At 40.7% G+C, this 18,088-nt stretch overlaps 1 protein-coding gene across 1 annotated transcript in view; it reads right to left on the minus strand.

Annotated features, from left to right (window-relative positions):
- Nucleotides 1–6,280: 6,280 nt before the first annotated feature.
- SACS (sacsin molecular chaperone) overlaps nucleotides 6,281–18,088 on the minus strand; it is a 39,160-nt gene continuing 27,352 nt past the window's right edge. Inside the window, exon 7 of the mRNA XM_007942519.1 lies at nucleotides 6,281–17,838. Within this exon, the coding sequence (XP_007940710.1) occupies nucleotides 6,281–17,838 (11,558 nt within the window). The remainder of the gene's footprint in view (nucleotides 17,839–18,088) is intronic.

Raw genomic sequence — 18,088 nt, forward strand, 5'->3', positions numbered from 1 at the left:
AATTTTGGTCAATGACATGAGACAAAGTATATGTGAACTGCTGTATGAAAAGTGAATTTACTCTGTAAATCTTCACCCAAATCCTAATAAAAAAAAAAATAAAAACACAGTGCCTCTCCTAAGCAGTTAAGGGCAAGCTCAACTCCAAATTTAATACAGTGAAAAAGGAGAAGACCCTCACAAGATGGTTTGGCACAGTGGCTGCAACAATGGGTTCAAGTATAGCAAGGGCTGTGAGAACAGTGCACGACCAGGCAGTGTCTCATTCTATTGTACACAGAGTCGCCATGACTAGGAGACAACTCGACGGCACCTAACAACAACAAAGTTCCACAGGATGTTTGATACTTTCAGATGATAAATAGCTATTCATCTTTACCATTTAGTTAACTCTTGATTTTTAAAAATAATGACCTTCTTACTGTGGAAACCACTGGCATCATTTCGATTCTGACTCACAGTGATCCTTCGTTTTACTATGGAGGAGCTCTGGTGGCACAGTGGTTAAAGCGTTGTGTTGCTAAGCAAAAGTCAGTGGTTCAAACCCACCAGCTGCTCTGCGGGAGGAAGATGAGGCAGTCTGCTTCATAAAGATTGACAGTGATGGAAACCCTCGGGGGCAGTTCTACTCTGTCCTATAGGGTTGCTATGAGTCAGAATCCACTTGATGGCAGTAGGTTTGGTTTTTGGTTTCATTTTGTTTTTTCATACTATGGCATTCCAATTAAAATAGACTAAACACTTATCCCAGCACTGATGGCAACGTTCAACAAGACAGAAAATAACAAATGCTGGCAAGGATGTGGAGAGATTGGGACTCTCATACACTGCTGGTGGGACTGTGAAGTGATACAACCACTGTGGAAAGCAATATGGTGATTCCTTAGAAAGCTGGAATTGGAGATACCATTTGACCCAGCAATCCCACTACTAGGTAGGTATATATCCTAGACAGGTGAGAGCCAGGACAGGAACAGATATATGCACACTCATGTTCACCATAGCACTATTTACAACAGCAAAAAGATGGAAACAACCTATGTGCTCATCAGTGGAAGAGTGGCTGACCAAACTATGGTACATATACATAATGGAATGCTATACAGCACTAAAGAATAATGTAGAGTCTGCAAAACACTGCACAATATGGATGAACTTGGAGGACATTATGCTGAGTGAAATAAGTCATTCACAGAAGGACAAATATAGTATTAGTTCATTGTGTGGAGGGTCAAGGAAAGGTTTATATATGGAGGGAAACTTTGTTGGTTGGCAGGGGTGGGAGGGAAAGGAAGGGAACACTGAAAAAAAATGCATTGACCCATGTCACTTTAGTTTTGTATATTTCACTGTACCTAAATTATATTTTGATAAAATGCATTAAAAAATGAATAATAGACTAAACAGTTCTGCTGTTTCTCACATTTACTCTTTCCATGGTTTCACTTGCGCAAAATAATGTCTTGAAGCCAGTTGATATAAAATAGAATCACCATGAACATTTACAAATTAACTGTTCTTCATCATGCATGTCTAAAAAAATGATGCTGAGATGATAAAGTCAAGAAGAAATACCAAGAAGAAAGTATGGAGAATAGAATCTGTTGGATAAAATGCTTAGACTTTTTATGCACCTTGATATTGAAATCAACTTGTACAAAGCTATTAGGGACAGGTACCTTCTCCAATTAATAAGGATCTTTTGTTTAGTTAGAATCAACACATTCAGATAGGCTACGTTCTAAAATGTATTACATAAAGCTGTCTTCTTTTTTTTTATTGTGATTTGGGTGAAGGTTTACAGAGCAAATTTACTTTCCATACAGCGGTTCACAAATACTTTGTCTCATGACATTGACCACAGTTGCTCACAATGCAACAGCTCCCCTCCCACTTCCTCCCCATAGTTACCTCTTCCCAGTGTCCATCCCTCCATGCACTCCTGCCCCCTGAGCTGTCTCCCCGTGCATAAGCAGCCCTTCTTTCTCCCATGATTGTTCTCTCCAAGGAGTGTATCTACCTGAGGTAAATGTTCAACTCATATGCCTGTCTTTTGTTTGGCTGGAAACCACTGGTATGGGTTCAATTCCAGACCTGAAGGGCAGCTAGGGGCCATAGTCTCAGTGGTTCCACCAGGCTCTATTGGACCACCAAACCTGGTCCCTAAAGCTATCTTCTTAAACACATTATACAACATTCAAGCTGAAGGTTCAAGGTCGCTTATGAACACACCTAATAAGGTATATAACGGAGCTCTGGTGATGTAGTGGTTAAGGCATTTGGCTGCTAACCAAAAGGTCACTAGTTCAAATCCACCAGCTACTCTGTGAAAGATGGGGCATTCTGCATCCATAAAGATTTACAGGCTCAGAAGCCAGTGGGGGTCGCTGTGAGTCACAATCAATTCGATGGCAGGTAAGTCTGGTTTTAATGAGGTATGTTGACTGCTACTCCTTTATACTAAGTGGCTGTACACGGAGTGTTATTATATTAGGGACTCAAAATACAAGCCTGACTTTTCCAGTTTATGAACCAACTGAGAAGCAAACAGGAGTCTCAATGCTGAACAAAATAAGAGCTTTGATAGTAAAGAACAGTTCAATTTGATGCTGCATGGACTTCCTAAGACTTCACATCGGAATTAAACCCTTATCTCCCACTCACAGGCAGATGGCAGGCCTCTCCGACCCAGATAGGTGACTTTGTGAAGGAGTGTAGACAGCCCCCCTTTCTGACGTCAGGGAAACCAAACGAAAGGAGTAAGCCCACGTTGTCTGGTCCTTGTCCCAGATCCCTTCAGGGGGTCACGACTGAGGGGCTGAGAGGAGGCTGGTAGCCATTTTCCTGAAAGTGCAGACATTTCCACTTCAGGGGCCAAGGGCAGGTCCCCTCACAGAGCTTTTAGGTTGTGCCTACTTTATCCAGCTTTTTGTCCCCTTCTTTACCTGATTCAAACCATGTCTCACTTGGCTTCAGCAGTCTTCTCCTTGTTTTAAGTTCTACTTCAGATTTTCTGTGATTCAGAAACCAAATCATCCCACTTCTTAGAACTTCATGTCAAGTACAAATAAATGGGTCACAGGTGAGGCTCTGAGGTGTTATGTAAAAACAGCGCAACTTCAATTCCGCCTTCTGGAAGACCAGGAACTCAGGGTGAGTTTAAGTATTTCTAAATACATATACATACAACCTCCGGGAGGTCTGGTCGCATAGTGCCTAAACCATCTGACTGCTAACCAGAAGGCTGGTGGTTCAAACCCACCAGCCACTCCTCAGATGGAAGGCTGGGCAATCTACTTCCATAGTGGTACCACCTTGGAAACCCAATGAGGGGTCTATGAGCCAGGTCCACTCAACTCTAACAAGAGACAAACATCGACTTCAAACACGTGATACATCATTTTTACTTTAAAATGACATTGGCTTTACTGCTATTCAGTATCTAGACTGTTAACCTAATGGTTGATGATTTGAACCCACCCAGTGGCTACACAAGGGAAGGCCTGGCAATCTGCTTCGAAAAAGATCATAACCAAGAAAACCCTATACAGTGAGCAGTTCTACTCTGAAGCACATGGGGTTGCCGTGAGTCAGAATCGACTTGAAGCCAATGGGTTTTTATTTAGAGTGTTGAAGAAGTCCACTTAGTGTTTACAAAATTGGCTGCAGAATTAGTAATGTATTTGATGACAGGATGCTTCCTGACCCTGCTGGGAGAACTCCATGATGAAGTTATTTGCACTTGGATTAACTTTCTGAAACTGAAATTCTAAAACATCTGGAGCCAAGGTTTTAGAAGCCAAGGGACAGGGAATTTCTATTTAAAAAAAGAAAGTCTTGGAAAGCACAAAACTTCACTTAATTTTCATCAGCCATCACAAAGGGCAGACTAGGCTATGTGTCAATTTTAACATCCAAACACAAGTGTGAAATCTTAGCTAAAAGTTAAGACAGTCTTGGAGGGTTGTAGACCCAGAATTAGGCAGCCCCATTAGCAGAGAATTCTTAGTTCTTGTCTGCCTGACTCTCAAGACTTGAACTTCAGGTATAAAGATGAATATTCAGTATCTGTTGGGGCTCAAGTTTGAATTTGCCTGATAGGCAACTTGGCTCTCCACCTGTAGATTTCGTATTTATCTCTGTCCCATAGGGCGGTTATGAGTCAGAATCAACTCAATGGCAGTGGGTTTGGTTTTAGTATTTCTAAATACATATACACACCATCTCTGGGAGCTCTGGTCACATAGTGCCTAAGCCATGTGACTGCTAACCAGAAGGCTAGCGGTTCAACCCCACCAGCCACTCCTCGGAAGGAAGGTTTGGCAATCTACTTCCGTAGTGGTATTGCCTTGGAAACCCAATGAGGGGTCGCTATGAGCCGGGTCCAACTCGACGGCAGTGCATATATCAAGTAACCTTGAAAACGTGAAATAAAATAAACTCTTAACTCAATCGATGTGCACCTAATAAACCTAGTATATACAAAGCACTTTATAGTCAACTAATTGTGAAAAATAAACCTTCTGAAGTTTCAGTATAAAAAAATGTAAGAAAGTTCTAGTCTAGTATCTTCAATGAGCTCTGGTGGCCTGGTGCCTAAGACATTTGACTGCTAACCAAAAGGTTGGTGGTTCAAACCCTCCAGCCGCTCCACAGGAAGAAGATGAGGCAATCTACTTCAGTAAAGATTTACTGCCTTGGAAACCCAATGGGGGTCACTGAGTTGGAATCGGCTCAACGGCAGTGGGTTTGGTATTTTTTGGTTTATCCTAGTATTTTCAGTAAACACGCACATTCACACATATGTATACATCAAACCCTAATACAGGGAGATACCAAGTTTCATTTCCAATGAACGATTTCTCAGGAAATACTAATTACAGTGACTTTGTATGTACATTTTACTTTATTAAAATTATGGCATTAATATAACAGCAGAAATAATTACATGGCTTCACAGTCAGAAGCAATACAATGTTGGAGGTGCAAACATTCCTTATCACCAACAAAAGTAAAAAAGTTTTAACATATTCCTTAAGCCCTTAATTGCATAAAATATTGTATTTAGCATCATTTACAGCCAGTACACTTAGATAAGACTAATTATCATATCTATCTTTCTTTTACACGCTGCAAGAGAAATACGTTAATGTAAGTAAGCACGGTCGAACATTTGAGCATGATGAAAATGAAACGTCAGTTCTGAAACATTCATAGGGAAAATGCCAGCTCATAATTAATTCCTCTTTTAAAACAACTGGATAACTGTCACTAATATTTTACAATTTCTTAACATTTTAAAAGTAAAATCCAAAAAACCCCACCGACTGCCATACTGAAAGTTTTTTTTTTTAACTGCAGCACCTTAAGACAACAAAACAATATTATATTGTTGTTATGACAACAATGAAACACAAGATTGGCATCTATTCAACTGCGCGACGTAAATTAGGACACTTGTGGAAAATGAAGCAACCAACACGAAGCAAGTGTGCGACAGCTGTTGGGTGTTGGTTTGGCGAGCAGTTTTCAGAAACAATATTAACATCTGGTCGTATGAACTGCCACCATTTTGAGTTTCCTATATACTATCACCACAAAATGGGAAGCCTGTAAACATAAGTTGTAAAAAACCTTTCAAATAAAGACGTAAAGTGCACTCAGTGCACTCTGAGAAGTACTGTCTGCATACGCTTACTCAAGTAATATTCAGGAGTCAAACACCGTACCATTTTTTAAATATACTGAGTATTTAAGATGTAAAATTGCAACAAATTCATAATCAGATCCAGCTGATAAGAAAACAAGGCCTCCAGAAGAGGCTCCACTTTGAAAAAAAAAAAAACAACAAAGATAAACTCCAAAGACATAAAATCCCCCCAAGTCAATCAATGATATGTCCAGTGTTTCATTAGCTCCTTCAAAAACGGCATTTCACACACAAAGTTAGCTGCATCCTAACCAGAGACGTACATAGACTCTTACCTAAGAAACTGCTAAGCTTTGGTTATGTAAAGTGCAATTCAGTAATGTGCCATCCAAGCCATTCAACACATCTAGCAGTCTTTCACTTCATCACATTCCTCAAATTAACTTCCTTTCACATCCAGCTAAGGGTCTCTGCTGCTATCCAGATTAATAAGCACAAAACCCTTCCAGAACAATCTATGATGTGCTTCACAGTTCTTACATATACGGCAGGGAAGCTTAATGAGATGCAGCAATTCCTGTTTGTGCTCCAACACGCTGAAGATCCATCTCTGCTCCTCTGCTCAGTGCCTCACACTTTCTGTTGTATGAAATTCTCAAGTTTTATGATAATGCAAGCAGCGCATTCCATCACCCTCATGGCGACCTCGGACGTGAACCTGTCGTTTGGGATCTGTGGGAAAGGGAGCAAGTCAGGGTATCGAGTTTTGAGGCTGTCTACCCCGTAAGCTTCCAATGTATGGACGTCATTTGTCAGTCCTTCGAGCTGCTGACTGTACTCCTCTATTTTCTGTGCAAGAGCAGTTGGCTTCACGTCTTTATCAGACTTTCCCCTTACAGCGTAGTCAGCCGCAATCAGAGCTAACTTGGTAGAAAGGTAACATTTGAAGCACACCCACTCGTTAGCATTTTTGTGAAGGTCATTTCTGGCAGCTGAGAAATTTGCTCTCGCTTGTCTTAACCATCTGCGAGCTTCCACGGGGTTACCAACGGACTTGAAAGTGGGAGGGACGAAGAACCTTTGGGAGTAAGTCTGTCCAGCTGCAGGGGGACATTTCTCTTTATTCTGTTGCTGCCTTTCTGATTTATGGCTCGTTGCTTCTTGATTCCACGAAGTATAAAATCTCTGGAATGAGTACTTCTCCGACTGAAATCGGGATGCTGAAGTGGGAAAGGTGCGCCTGGAGGCACGGTCCGCATTTTGATCTAGAAAAGCCTGTTTCTCCATCCTGTTGATTTCATTCTGCAAATGCTTGAAAACTTCATTGGCAATATCATGGTTCTCGGGATTTTTGTCAGGGTGCCACTTCAGATACAACCGTCGGATGATCTTTTTTCTTTCTGATTCTGGAAGCTTCCAAGCTTGTTCCACCACGGATGTCACCTCTTTTAGGATTTCTGGTAAGGAGTGAACCTTCAGCTTTTTGGGGGAATGATGTTTTGAAGATGAGATTTTGTGGCTCTCTCTGCCAGAGAAAAGAGGAGGAATGCTCCGCAGTCCTGGGGCAAGAAACTCTGTGGGGCTGGTGGGTGTAGAGGGGGCGCTGTCCCTGCTGTGAGAACTTTCATCAGGCCTGGAAAACTTATACAGGTCGAGAGAGCTAACAATTTTATATTCACTGTAACCAATATCAATCTGATATATCTTGCCTAGGAAACTAGAGTTGTCTGCATCTTCTCTCTCAACTTCTTGTACAATGATTGCATATGTGTACGTGGGCTGGTATGATCCGTAGATATCACCACCTTCTGCATCAACAAGGTATCCAACATATTCTCCGGGGTAAAAAACATTCATTGGATCCATAAGCAGAGTATAATGAATTTCAGCAGGTATAGGCGTGCCAGGCGTAGGAAGTTCAAGTTTTGAAGGTTCTGAAGAGTCGTATTTCACTCCTAAACTGTCAAGTTTCTCACTGATCCTATAAATATCATTGCATCCTAGCATAGCAATTAAATATGAAGTGTCCGAAATCAAATTGTCAGTTGCTGACTTCAGGGTCATTGCTAATGCTAGTAGGAAATTAATGTCTTTACTGTCCGAATGTTGTATGTAGAGCAGAATGACTGCATTGCCAAATCTCTTCAAAAAAGCAAATGTTTCACTTCTGCTGTGGGGAATTGGATTGAAACCTTTAACTCTTAATGTTGTTTGGAGTTTCTCAAAACAGGAAACTTTCAGTCCTTCTCTCAGGGCCTTGCAAAGTCTTATGGCTTTTTCCTCGTTGGCCAGGAAAGCATTGTCATTCTCATGCTTCATGATCCGGATGAGCCCTGTGATGAACTGCTCAGAAGACAGGAGCAACTGCAATCTTCCCTGGAGAGAACACAAGGCTCCAAACTGACAGACTTTGGGGGTCTCTTCATCTAACTGCTCTTCAAGGATGCTGCTCAACAAACGAGGCCTCAGTTTTTGCGGGAAGAGCATTATCAACTTTGTGTGAAATCCATGGTCTTTCCCCAAGTAACACTGGCTAAGATCAACCAACATCTGAACACCAATATTACCCTGGATTCTACTTTTATAATGAGGTGCATCATCGAACACTAAGATGTTCGACTTTACCAATCGACCATCCTGGCTTGGAAGGTGAAGGGCAAGGTCTCGTACATTCTCAAGATCACTTCTAACCTTGACTGAATCATTCTGTAGACTCCTGAACAGGCCAGAAACCACTCTCTTCACTGTCCGCATTTCATTAGGGTCTAACTGCTTCCCCTCAGAATTTTTAAATATGCGGCTCAATACTTCGACGTATTGCTTGGTTGAAATGACATCTTCAGTGCCTAGATGTTTGAACAGCTGATGGAATGTGCCAAGTTCTAAAGGCAGCTTGTACAAATATGGTTTAAAATCAGATTCATATTCTAGATTTATCACTACCTCCTCAGGCTTCAAAAGTTTCCAACCATCTTCTACCATCACAAATGCAACCCCCCGCAGTTGAATTCGGAACTCCCTTTTCTCTGCACTGAGAAATTCATATATGCTCCTTAAGACTTTAGCTCTAGTTTTTACCATTTCTTCATCCAAAGTTGTAATGTTGCATATGTTTCTGCAGTTATTAATGACTTTATCAAGAGGAGGGTCCAAGTTAACATTGAGCATACTTAAAACTTGTTCAAGCTGTTCTTGCGGACCAAGGTCACTACCTTCTTGTTCTTTGATACCCAAGGGGGTGGCTTTCTCGGGAAGAATAGGGCAGGATGTCCATAACAGCTGTACCACATCGCACTGCTTGAATTTAGGGTTTACTTGTGCTCCATTGAACTTTATAAGAGGAAGTGTCCCATTTACCTCTTGATACTGAGGATGAAATCTAATGAATTCAGCAGGGGCCCGCTCAGGACATAAGAATGGTATCAATGACAGTTCTTTCAGAAAATTTCCAGATAACAAATCCATTCGTTCTTGGAATATATGATGGAGGAGGATATCAACTGTATTTTGCAATGTTTCTTTAGACCAGTTTTCTGTATTAGCTCTCACACTGATCTCCTTAGCAAACTGTAGCAACTGCTGCTGAGAAAGTATGTATTTTAGTCCAATATTTCTTAAGAATTCCACCCAAGATGTCATAAACGCACTTTGATTTTTGGGTTTTATGAGTTGTTCTAATTTTTTAAAGAAATCCTTAGGAATAAACAATTTTTCAGGAAGCATAACTTCAAAAACTCTCACAGTTCTATCATAGAAATGTTTGGCCTGCTTTAGTCGACTGTTGGCATCATGAATTATCAACAAACTTTCCAGTTTTTCAAAAAGTTGTTCCTTAATCTCTGATATTTCCTCAATACTAGATAATCTATTCTTAAGATAGATCAAGTGCTCCAATTTTGCATCATAAGAAAGATTTTCAATTTTTGGTAAGAGGTGCTTCAAATATACCTCAAGATCATTTACAGGTACACAACCAACCATCTCATAGAGTTCTTTCAAGTGTATTTTTTCTTCAAGGAATGCAGACGATGATGATTGTGTCCATTTTTCCACTTCAGCTGAAGGGATGCTTTTTGTAAGTACATAGCATGTTCCAAATTTTGCAATACTCATGTATCGCCCACTGATGGATTTGTAACATGGAAGTGACTTTAAAATTTTAATGTCATCTTCAGACATCAAGTGACTCAAATTACAGTTGAAATACATCAAAAGTGCCTCAAAGTCATTTTCTACTAATTTTTCAGTTCTAAATGTTGATGTCTGGACCATGTAATGTACAGCCTTCAAAATGCTTGAGGGGCTCTCTATGTTTGCTGTGTGACATGACAACAGGGGAACAAATGCACTGTCTTTGGAGCAGATTTTGTTCAAAGCAAGCTGAATACAGCCAGCTTTCATTAGGGCATGAAAAACTTTATCGGTCTGAGCATTTGGAAAAACTGCTATATGCATAAGGCTTAGAGGAAGCAGAACGTCACCTTCAGGAACCACGAGCTGATTAGCTGAAACAGTAAATTTTGTGCCCGGAAGCAATGCCCAGTCTTTTAGGGTATCAACAACAATCTCAAATGTTGGTTTTGTTTCTTCCTGGTCTTCTTTCACACTTACAGATTCGCTGATGAAATGCCATGTATTCTTTAGCCAAGACTCACTTGCAAAACTGTCTTTCCATCGTGTACAGTTTTTGGTCTTATATTCACGAGGCAGTACGGAGGATAACAAATCAGCAAAGCTGGAGATGTCAAACACTTTTGCAACATTACAGTTCAATAAAATAGTACTATATTTCAAATATAATGTATTCATAAACAAGTCTTTGCGGGATGGAATCAATTCATGGTAAGTTGTTAGAAACTTGGGTCGTTTCGCATCAAAAGTTTGTAATACACTGTCCAGCGTAATGAGGAGAGGCAGACCCTCCACTTCAATCTCATTTTCTTCTGCATCCTTAAAACAATAATCAACCAAAAGTTTCAAACTATGGAAAAGTTTAAGGTTAGTCTGTTGAAGACGACAAGGCAGCTTCCCAATATGGCAATTTGTATCAGGAGAGGAGAATGTCATTAAAAAAGATCGGACATCAGCAGGAGTTACATAACTAACAGGAATATCTGCATCAATAAGGCAGTGGTAAAGATTTGCAGTTTCATCACAGTTATAAACCAAGTTGAAACCAATTTCCAAAAGCAGATGCTTTAGTCTATAGACATTCTCCGCTACGGTTTTGCGGGTTGTGATATTATAATCTGCATTTTTGAGGTGTTGTAATTCATCCTGCAGTAAATTGTCAAAAAATGGTCTAGTTTTATTTGAAGTAGACATATTAATCCAAGTAATTATAACTGCAGAATGTAAATCAGAGCCATCGATATTTGGAGCCCGCACAACAGGTAAAAGACGTTTCATGTTTTCATGAATGCAGCTATACAGTGCCTTCACTAGGCAGTACAAATCTGGCTGGAGATCAAGCCTGTTGACTGGGAAAAAGGATAAAAACTTTTTTAAGGTATCCTTGACAACATGAATGGGCGTGTTCTGTAGAACTGACATGGTTGGGTCAGAGCCAGGGAAGTACCGTTTTTTTAACTGGATGAGCAACTCAACATATGCAGGAGCGATTAATGCTGTCATTAAGCTGTTATTCCAATCACTTCGAACACCGACTCCATTATCATCCCGCCACAGATTCCTTCTGGCTGAATCTAGAGCAAAGTGGCCATTCACATGAAATGGCAGCCCTGTCTCCAAAGAGAGGGGCAGGAAGCAGAAGGCTCGATGGGGTTTTTTATAGTTGTGAGTGATGCAGGCAGCAACTCCACCACGTGGGAAGAGAGTAATATCTTGGTTCTTGTGAGCGGATATAACACTCTTGGATACCTTTTCCATACTTGAAAAACCCGATCTATTACATATCAGCCATGTAGTGAGATTGCCCTCAGAGTCCTCAGTATCCATAGTATAAGTTATTTGTTGAACTGGTATTTCTTTGAGCTGCCTCTTTTTAGTGACACTGTCGATCACAGATGCATGAAATTGTTTCCTTTTTAATCTGTCTCCATCGGTGATTTTGCCCCTTACTGAATACAACACATTTAGAGCTCCAGTAGCTTTATCTATTTCACAGATGGAAATCTTTTCCATGTGATTAAGAAACATTAGAAGTTCTGCCCCATCTGAGCGCAATTTGTCCAAAAGATTCTGGACCATCCTGTCTGACGATGGCACTGAGGAAATCTCGGAAACTTTTGCCATATCTGCATTACGAAGGGGAAATCGGAACATCGTGCAATTGTCCAGTTTAAAGTGGGTCCCCAAATAAAGATCCAGAACGTCTGAGAACTGTGTCCTAAAATCTGCATCCAGGTCTCTAAACATGCGCCCAGGACTGACTGACGTGGCTCCCGGGGCGTATCGGGCATGAGGATCAAAAATGCACAGGATGTCATTGCCAGAAATGAAAGAAGGGCAATCTGTGATATGGTACACGGAGTTAAATCCTATTCCATATTGTCCCGTTTTGCAAGGATTTCCTTCTTTGGTGCCTTTCCCAAGATTCTGAATTCCTCTGACATCATCTTCTGTAAACGGCTGATTGTTGTACACACACAGTGCTGGCCCTTGCAACGGTGCCCATTTGTCATCAAAAATCCTGTCAACCGGGTGCTGTCTAGGGTCAAACACAAAGCAGATTTCTGTGGCTTTTGCATCATCAGCATTTTGAAGAAGCTCTTTCAACATTTCCTTTTCTGAAGGATAGGCATTAAGGATACTCTTAATTCGGCTGGTCAGTTTTTCTTTCTGTCCAAATTCAGTGCCAAGTGTTGTGAAGCAGATGTTGGACGCGTATCTTTCTAATGCTTTATGCCGCTTTGGTACTGCTCCTAGTTTCACAGCTACTTCCCTGGGTATGTCTGCATGACAATATTTCACAGTGGTATCTTTAACTTTGATCCAGGGACAATCATTGTAGCATAGAGATTTGGCAGGGAGAAGAGCAAGGTTAGTATCTGGCAATAATATCTGGCCATAGTTTTTCTCACAAAATTCTTGTTTCTTTTCTCTAATGAGGCTCCATATCCCTTCACTAATTATTCGCCGGCAAAGCTGAAAATTCTCTTCAGTCAACTGCTTTGTTCCTCTTTCTTGATCAACAGATTCCAACACAAGAGCAAAATCTTCTACCATAAATGACTGCCTCACACCCACACTTTCAAAGAGTTCCCGGAAATTATTTTTGTATTTATTAGGCAACTGATAAAGATACGGAGCTGCTTCAAAATTCAAATGAAAAGAGACTTTTTCTGGGTCAACATACGCATTCTCAACTAGAATGAAGCTACAGAGCTTTAACTTTTCAGTAATCGTTATCTTTGCGGCTTCGTTTTGCATCAATGCTTCATGCAGGTATTTGTAGCAAGCGTTGGTGATATTTTCCTGGTATAATGTAATTCCATCATCAACCGACTTGGCAACTTCTTTCAACTGACTTATAACCAGGTCAATGGTTGGCTTCTTAAGTAACCCCAAAAACTCTTTAACAGCCAATGGCACTGAACCACAACCTCTGAAGGAATGGGAATTTTCATTTAGTATTGGTTGTAAAAGACAAATGACATCTTGATGCTCAGCTGTATAAAGGTCAGTAGCTGCAAACATGGTCTCAGGCTTAAAACAGTTACCTTTCCACTCCAAAGAAAAGCCTGCTGGTTTGGTTAGAAATGGAAGGAAAGGAATTGTTTGATATTTTGCAGCAAAATCTTTTGCCCTAGGATCCCTGATTTTTAGTTTCTCATCAATAAGACTTAACAGGATACTACTTCTTAGACAAGCAGCAACATGGTCACTTTTATTAATTTCAGCTACTGACTCTGCACGTTCTAGCATGTCATCCCACAAGATGTCGTCTTTCGCCATGCCTAACTGAACGAGTTTAATCAAGATAATAGGATTAAGATAATCCTGAGTCGAGCCATAAGGAAATCTCCCATCTTTAATATCAAATAACTTTGCAACTCGTCCTTCAGGATGAATCAATCTTGATGGTAAAACCAGAGGGTGCCCCTCTAAAGAGCAAGGAATGCAGGGAGTAACACGAAGAATCCCTGAGAACTCATCTACCTTTTCATTAAGCACAAAATTCATTAAGGGATCTCGAAATTCTGCTTCAATTTCTTGGATATTTGGAAAAAACACTTCTGAAAAAAACTGCCTCTCCGAAAATGTGTTTTCAAGAAGTATCTGTTTGCAGCCAGCTTCTTCAAATCCTAATTTGACTGATGAAGGAAGCTCAACGGCACAGAGGTTTTTCGACCCACTCTTCTTGAGGTATTTCAAAAATATCTTGAAGGCTGCAGGCCCAACATCTTTTCTTTTAAGTATAGAGTCATCTAAAAACCTCACATTCTTCATAGAAACCCACATAGATCCATCAGAGAAGACTCTGGTCAGTTCTTTTCCTTTCCCATGAGCTATATCTTCATAAAATCCTTGACAAATTACAGAAAAATCATCATGAACTAAGTCAGGATCAGGCCATACTGCATAGTAAGTATAATCAGCCAGCTCCCCATTGACTGCCAGGTCCCGCAAGACACTGAGCGCTTCTAAGTAAGCTTTCACCACAACGTGTCTCATGAAGGTGGTATTCCATCGTCCTTTTGTATCAGTCTTCCAGATTTCTTTTCGATTTGAAGTAACAGCAAAGCACCCATTAATGTGAACTGGCAACCCAGTTTTTATCCGTAAAGGTAAATAGCAGAACACTTCTCCATTGTGTGACTTCACGAGCCACTTCTGGTCCTCGGTTTCGGAGAGTAGCACTCCCACTGCACCACAAGGAACAAGTCCCAGTCTCCTTCCACTTTCACTCAAGGAAAATTTTAAAGCCTCCCCTGTGTCCATGCAGGTACATATGAGCCATGTGGTGAACTCCATCGTCTTTTGTGGCAACTCATCTGAAGGCTTCTTGGCTTGGCCAGATTTAGCCATTTCAAAGAGAGTGGCTGGGTCGTCGTCTGGACCTCGAAAAAGTGGCGAGTGTAGATCGGCGATCCTTCGGAACACGTGGTGGAACTCTTCAACTGTGATCTGAAGGATGCAAGATGACTTTGGTGCATCGGTGGGGAGCTTTTTATTGCTGCCGCTGCAAGTCTTCATGAGTTTAGCAGCTTCTCTTAAAACACTTAAAACAGGCACAGTCAATGCTTTGGATGAGCAAAGTTTTTTCTTAATTACGACTGTATCTTGTGCTAAGCTGGGATTGCTTTCCTCAATTTTCAAGTACTTTAAATACATCGAGTTTACACTCTGAGTGAAAATGATAAGCCTGTGTCCACAGAGACTAAATTCATCCACGAGGGAGTAGATATCAGCTGTGTTGTAGCAAGTGCTACTGACTTCACTCACTTTAGCTTCCTGTTGAGTTCGAAAGGAAAGTCGGAAAAGAGTCCCTTTGTAGCTGTAAGGTGCTTCTACAGTCAAAGGTAACTGACAGCCAAAAACATCTATAAATGGTTTGAATTGATTAGGAAATTTCCTTAGTCTTTTCTGTTGTTTACTCCAATTAATTTTGATCCCAGGATTAGATCTATCTTTGATGTGCTTATTGATATGGTTTATGTTGGGGTCAAACATTATCATGAATTCTCGGCTCATGATGATGGGAATGTCAGTGATATGGTACACAGAATTAAACCCCAGACCAAATTTTCCAACTTTGTCAACTTCTCCTCTCTTTAAAGATTCTCCTAATCTAGTGATATTCACAAAATCTGAATCTGAGAACTCAGAATTGTTGAATGACCACAAAGCAGGGCCATGGCAAGCTGCCATCCCTGGGTCCAGAAGATTCTCCCTTATGTCCATATTTCTCCTCATGTCAATCATGAAGCTGCACTCTGTTGCATTTGCATCATCAGCATTTTGAAGCAGTTCTTTAAAAATATCTGACACGGAAGGGTACTCTTCCAAAATATTCTTTATTCTCACAGTAAGTGGTTCTCTTTGTCCTGACTGCTCAAATCCCATGTTTTCAGGATTGATGAGCCTTGTACTAAGGCAGGGAACTTTCAACCATTCGGCAGTTTTCATGGGTATGTCCTCATGCACCAAGATGATGGGCTCCACTGAGTCTTCCAGTAAGTCATTAAGGTCATCAACTTTGATGTCACAGTAGCAACATTCATGAATTGGCTTCATGATGAGTTTAGAAGGACTCTTGCTATGATGTATGGGAACTGGAGTATTGGGGCTTGCTGGAATCTGACTGCTGTATAGCCATCTGATAATATTCAACATAAGATGAAGATTTTGTTTGCTTTCTTGCTCACTGAGCTCTTGATCACTTTTGAGATAGATCTTCTGAATGACCATGGAAATATGATCTGAGGTCAACTCCTCTATAGACCCACAGACTTTAAACAACTGGTGGAACTTTGCCATGGTTTTAGGCACACTATGCAAATAGGGCTGAAGGTCCAGATCATGGATGGGTTTTATAACTGCTTGGGCGAGGGGACAAAATTTTTTGCCAGTCCAGACCCATGGAAATTTTAAGGCCCTAAAAGAATCTTTGCCTTCATCTAAATGATCATGCATGAATCCATAAATTTCAAGCAAAATATGCTGGAACTGATAATAGTCTTCGTCACTAAAGGTTTTTGAAGTGTACCAATCCACAACAATTTTGAAGTGTTTTAAGACAGCACTGATGCTAGGTTTTGTGAAAATGCCCAATGCTTTTTCCAAGTGTACATGGATACTTTCCACAAGAGGGACTGATGAGCCAACGAGAATTGCATGAGCTACGTCACACATATCTGGTGGAGCACAAAGATTACAGAGATCTCCTTTCCACACTAAAGACCCTGGATAATTGGGAGGCCTTTCCTTGCAGGCTGGCACCCATTTTATTTTCTTCAATGTCATTCTTCCTTCAGAAGAATGCAACAGCATATGGTTCTTATTTAAAACCAGTAAGAGTGTCTTGGCTTTCTTTAAAAGAGCATCTTGATTTGGACAAGAACTGGCCTGTAAGGCTTCAATTTTTTTTGCCACTTGCACGATGTCTTTCTCTTTGAGATTGGCTTCATTTTTTAAGCCAATCTGCCTCAATGAGTGAAGAATATCTGGTGAGGTAAAAATGGAAGGTGGGAAACAGATTTCTTCTTCATTATAAAAGAGATCCTGTAGGACTTCTATGTCAGGATCAAAGAGTTCACTGGCTGACACCATCCTTTCCTGTGAAATCTGAATGAATTTCAATGGCATTAACCAGTCAATCACATTTGCATTCTCCTTCTTAAGGGAGGATAGATTCTCAAGAATCCATAACATAAGCTGATTTACCTCTTCATGTGAATAAAATGCATTTTCAGAGTCTTTTAAAACAAGCTTTAGACAGCTAGTGGTCTTCAGCTTCTCAATTTTCAGCATGTTTGCCAAGCGAATCGTAGCCTCATCACTACTGTCTATTACAGAAATAGAAAGTCGCAGGTTAGGCGGAAGCCTTGCGGTATGATGCAAGACTTTACAGCCTTTCAATTTTGTGTAAGAAGAAATGCCCTGATCAGACGAATGGTTAATCCTCTTGAATACTGGCAATTCCTGAATTATTCTTCTCTCCCTTTCACTGCTTTCAGTTAAACTAGCCAAGAACTTCCTCAGGGCATCTTTGTGCGTTGGAAGTAGCGAAGCGATTTGGTTACATAGCTTCTGCAGCGGCATCCTTTCCATGATCTGTAGAACAGCGCTCGGTAACGGTGAATGAATGTACCTTTTCATGAGTGGATGCTGGATAGAGGCATCTAGCTTTTTAAGGACGATTCCTCCAAGTTTCTGTACAATGTCCGCCAAGAATTCTGGAAGTTGTGCTTCAGGTTCATCTTCTAAAATGACTACTGATGGAATCCTGAGTCTAATGAGTTCCAAACACGTTTGACCTTCTTCTAGGGCCATTCTGGGGATAAGTGGCATCTCATCAAATAAAGTCAAGTCTTCTGCAAAGTGTATATAGAGATTCTTCCACACCATCTTTAGCCATGAAACAGGTGGGTGATTTCTCTCTTCATTCAGTGGGTACCACTGAACAAGCAGGTCTCTGCCAGGCCAGAATGTATTCATCACTTCTTTGATAAGACGTGCAAATCGTTCTGGATTCAGAAGCTGCAGTTGAGTACAGGGTCTTCCTGCAAATCACACACAGAGATGTGTTAAACACCCATAATCCCACTGCAACTAGTTCATTTTCTATTCTCAAAGATTAGATAGTACTAACAAGGCACTGTCAGAGTTGTAAGTACACTGAACAAAAATGCAAAAATTCAGCGCACACAAGCTAACCAAATTTTAAATAATCTTGATAGAGAGTTCAAACATAAATCCCTATTTAGAATAAGGTAGAAATAACCCTTCATCACCTACTTTGGTCCTGTTGTC

This window comes from Orycteropus afer, unplaced genomic scaffold (genome assembly GCF_000298275.1).
Source record: "Orycteropus afer afer isolate SDZICR_OR568_19922 unplaced genomic scaffold, OryAfe1.0 scaffold00092, whole genome shotgun sequence".
NCBI lineage: Eukaryota > Metazoa > Chordata > Mammalia > Tubulidentata > Orycteropodidae > Orycteropus > Orycteropus afer.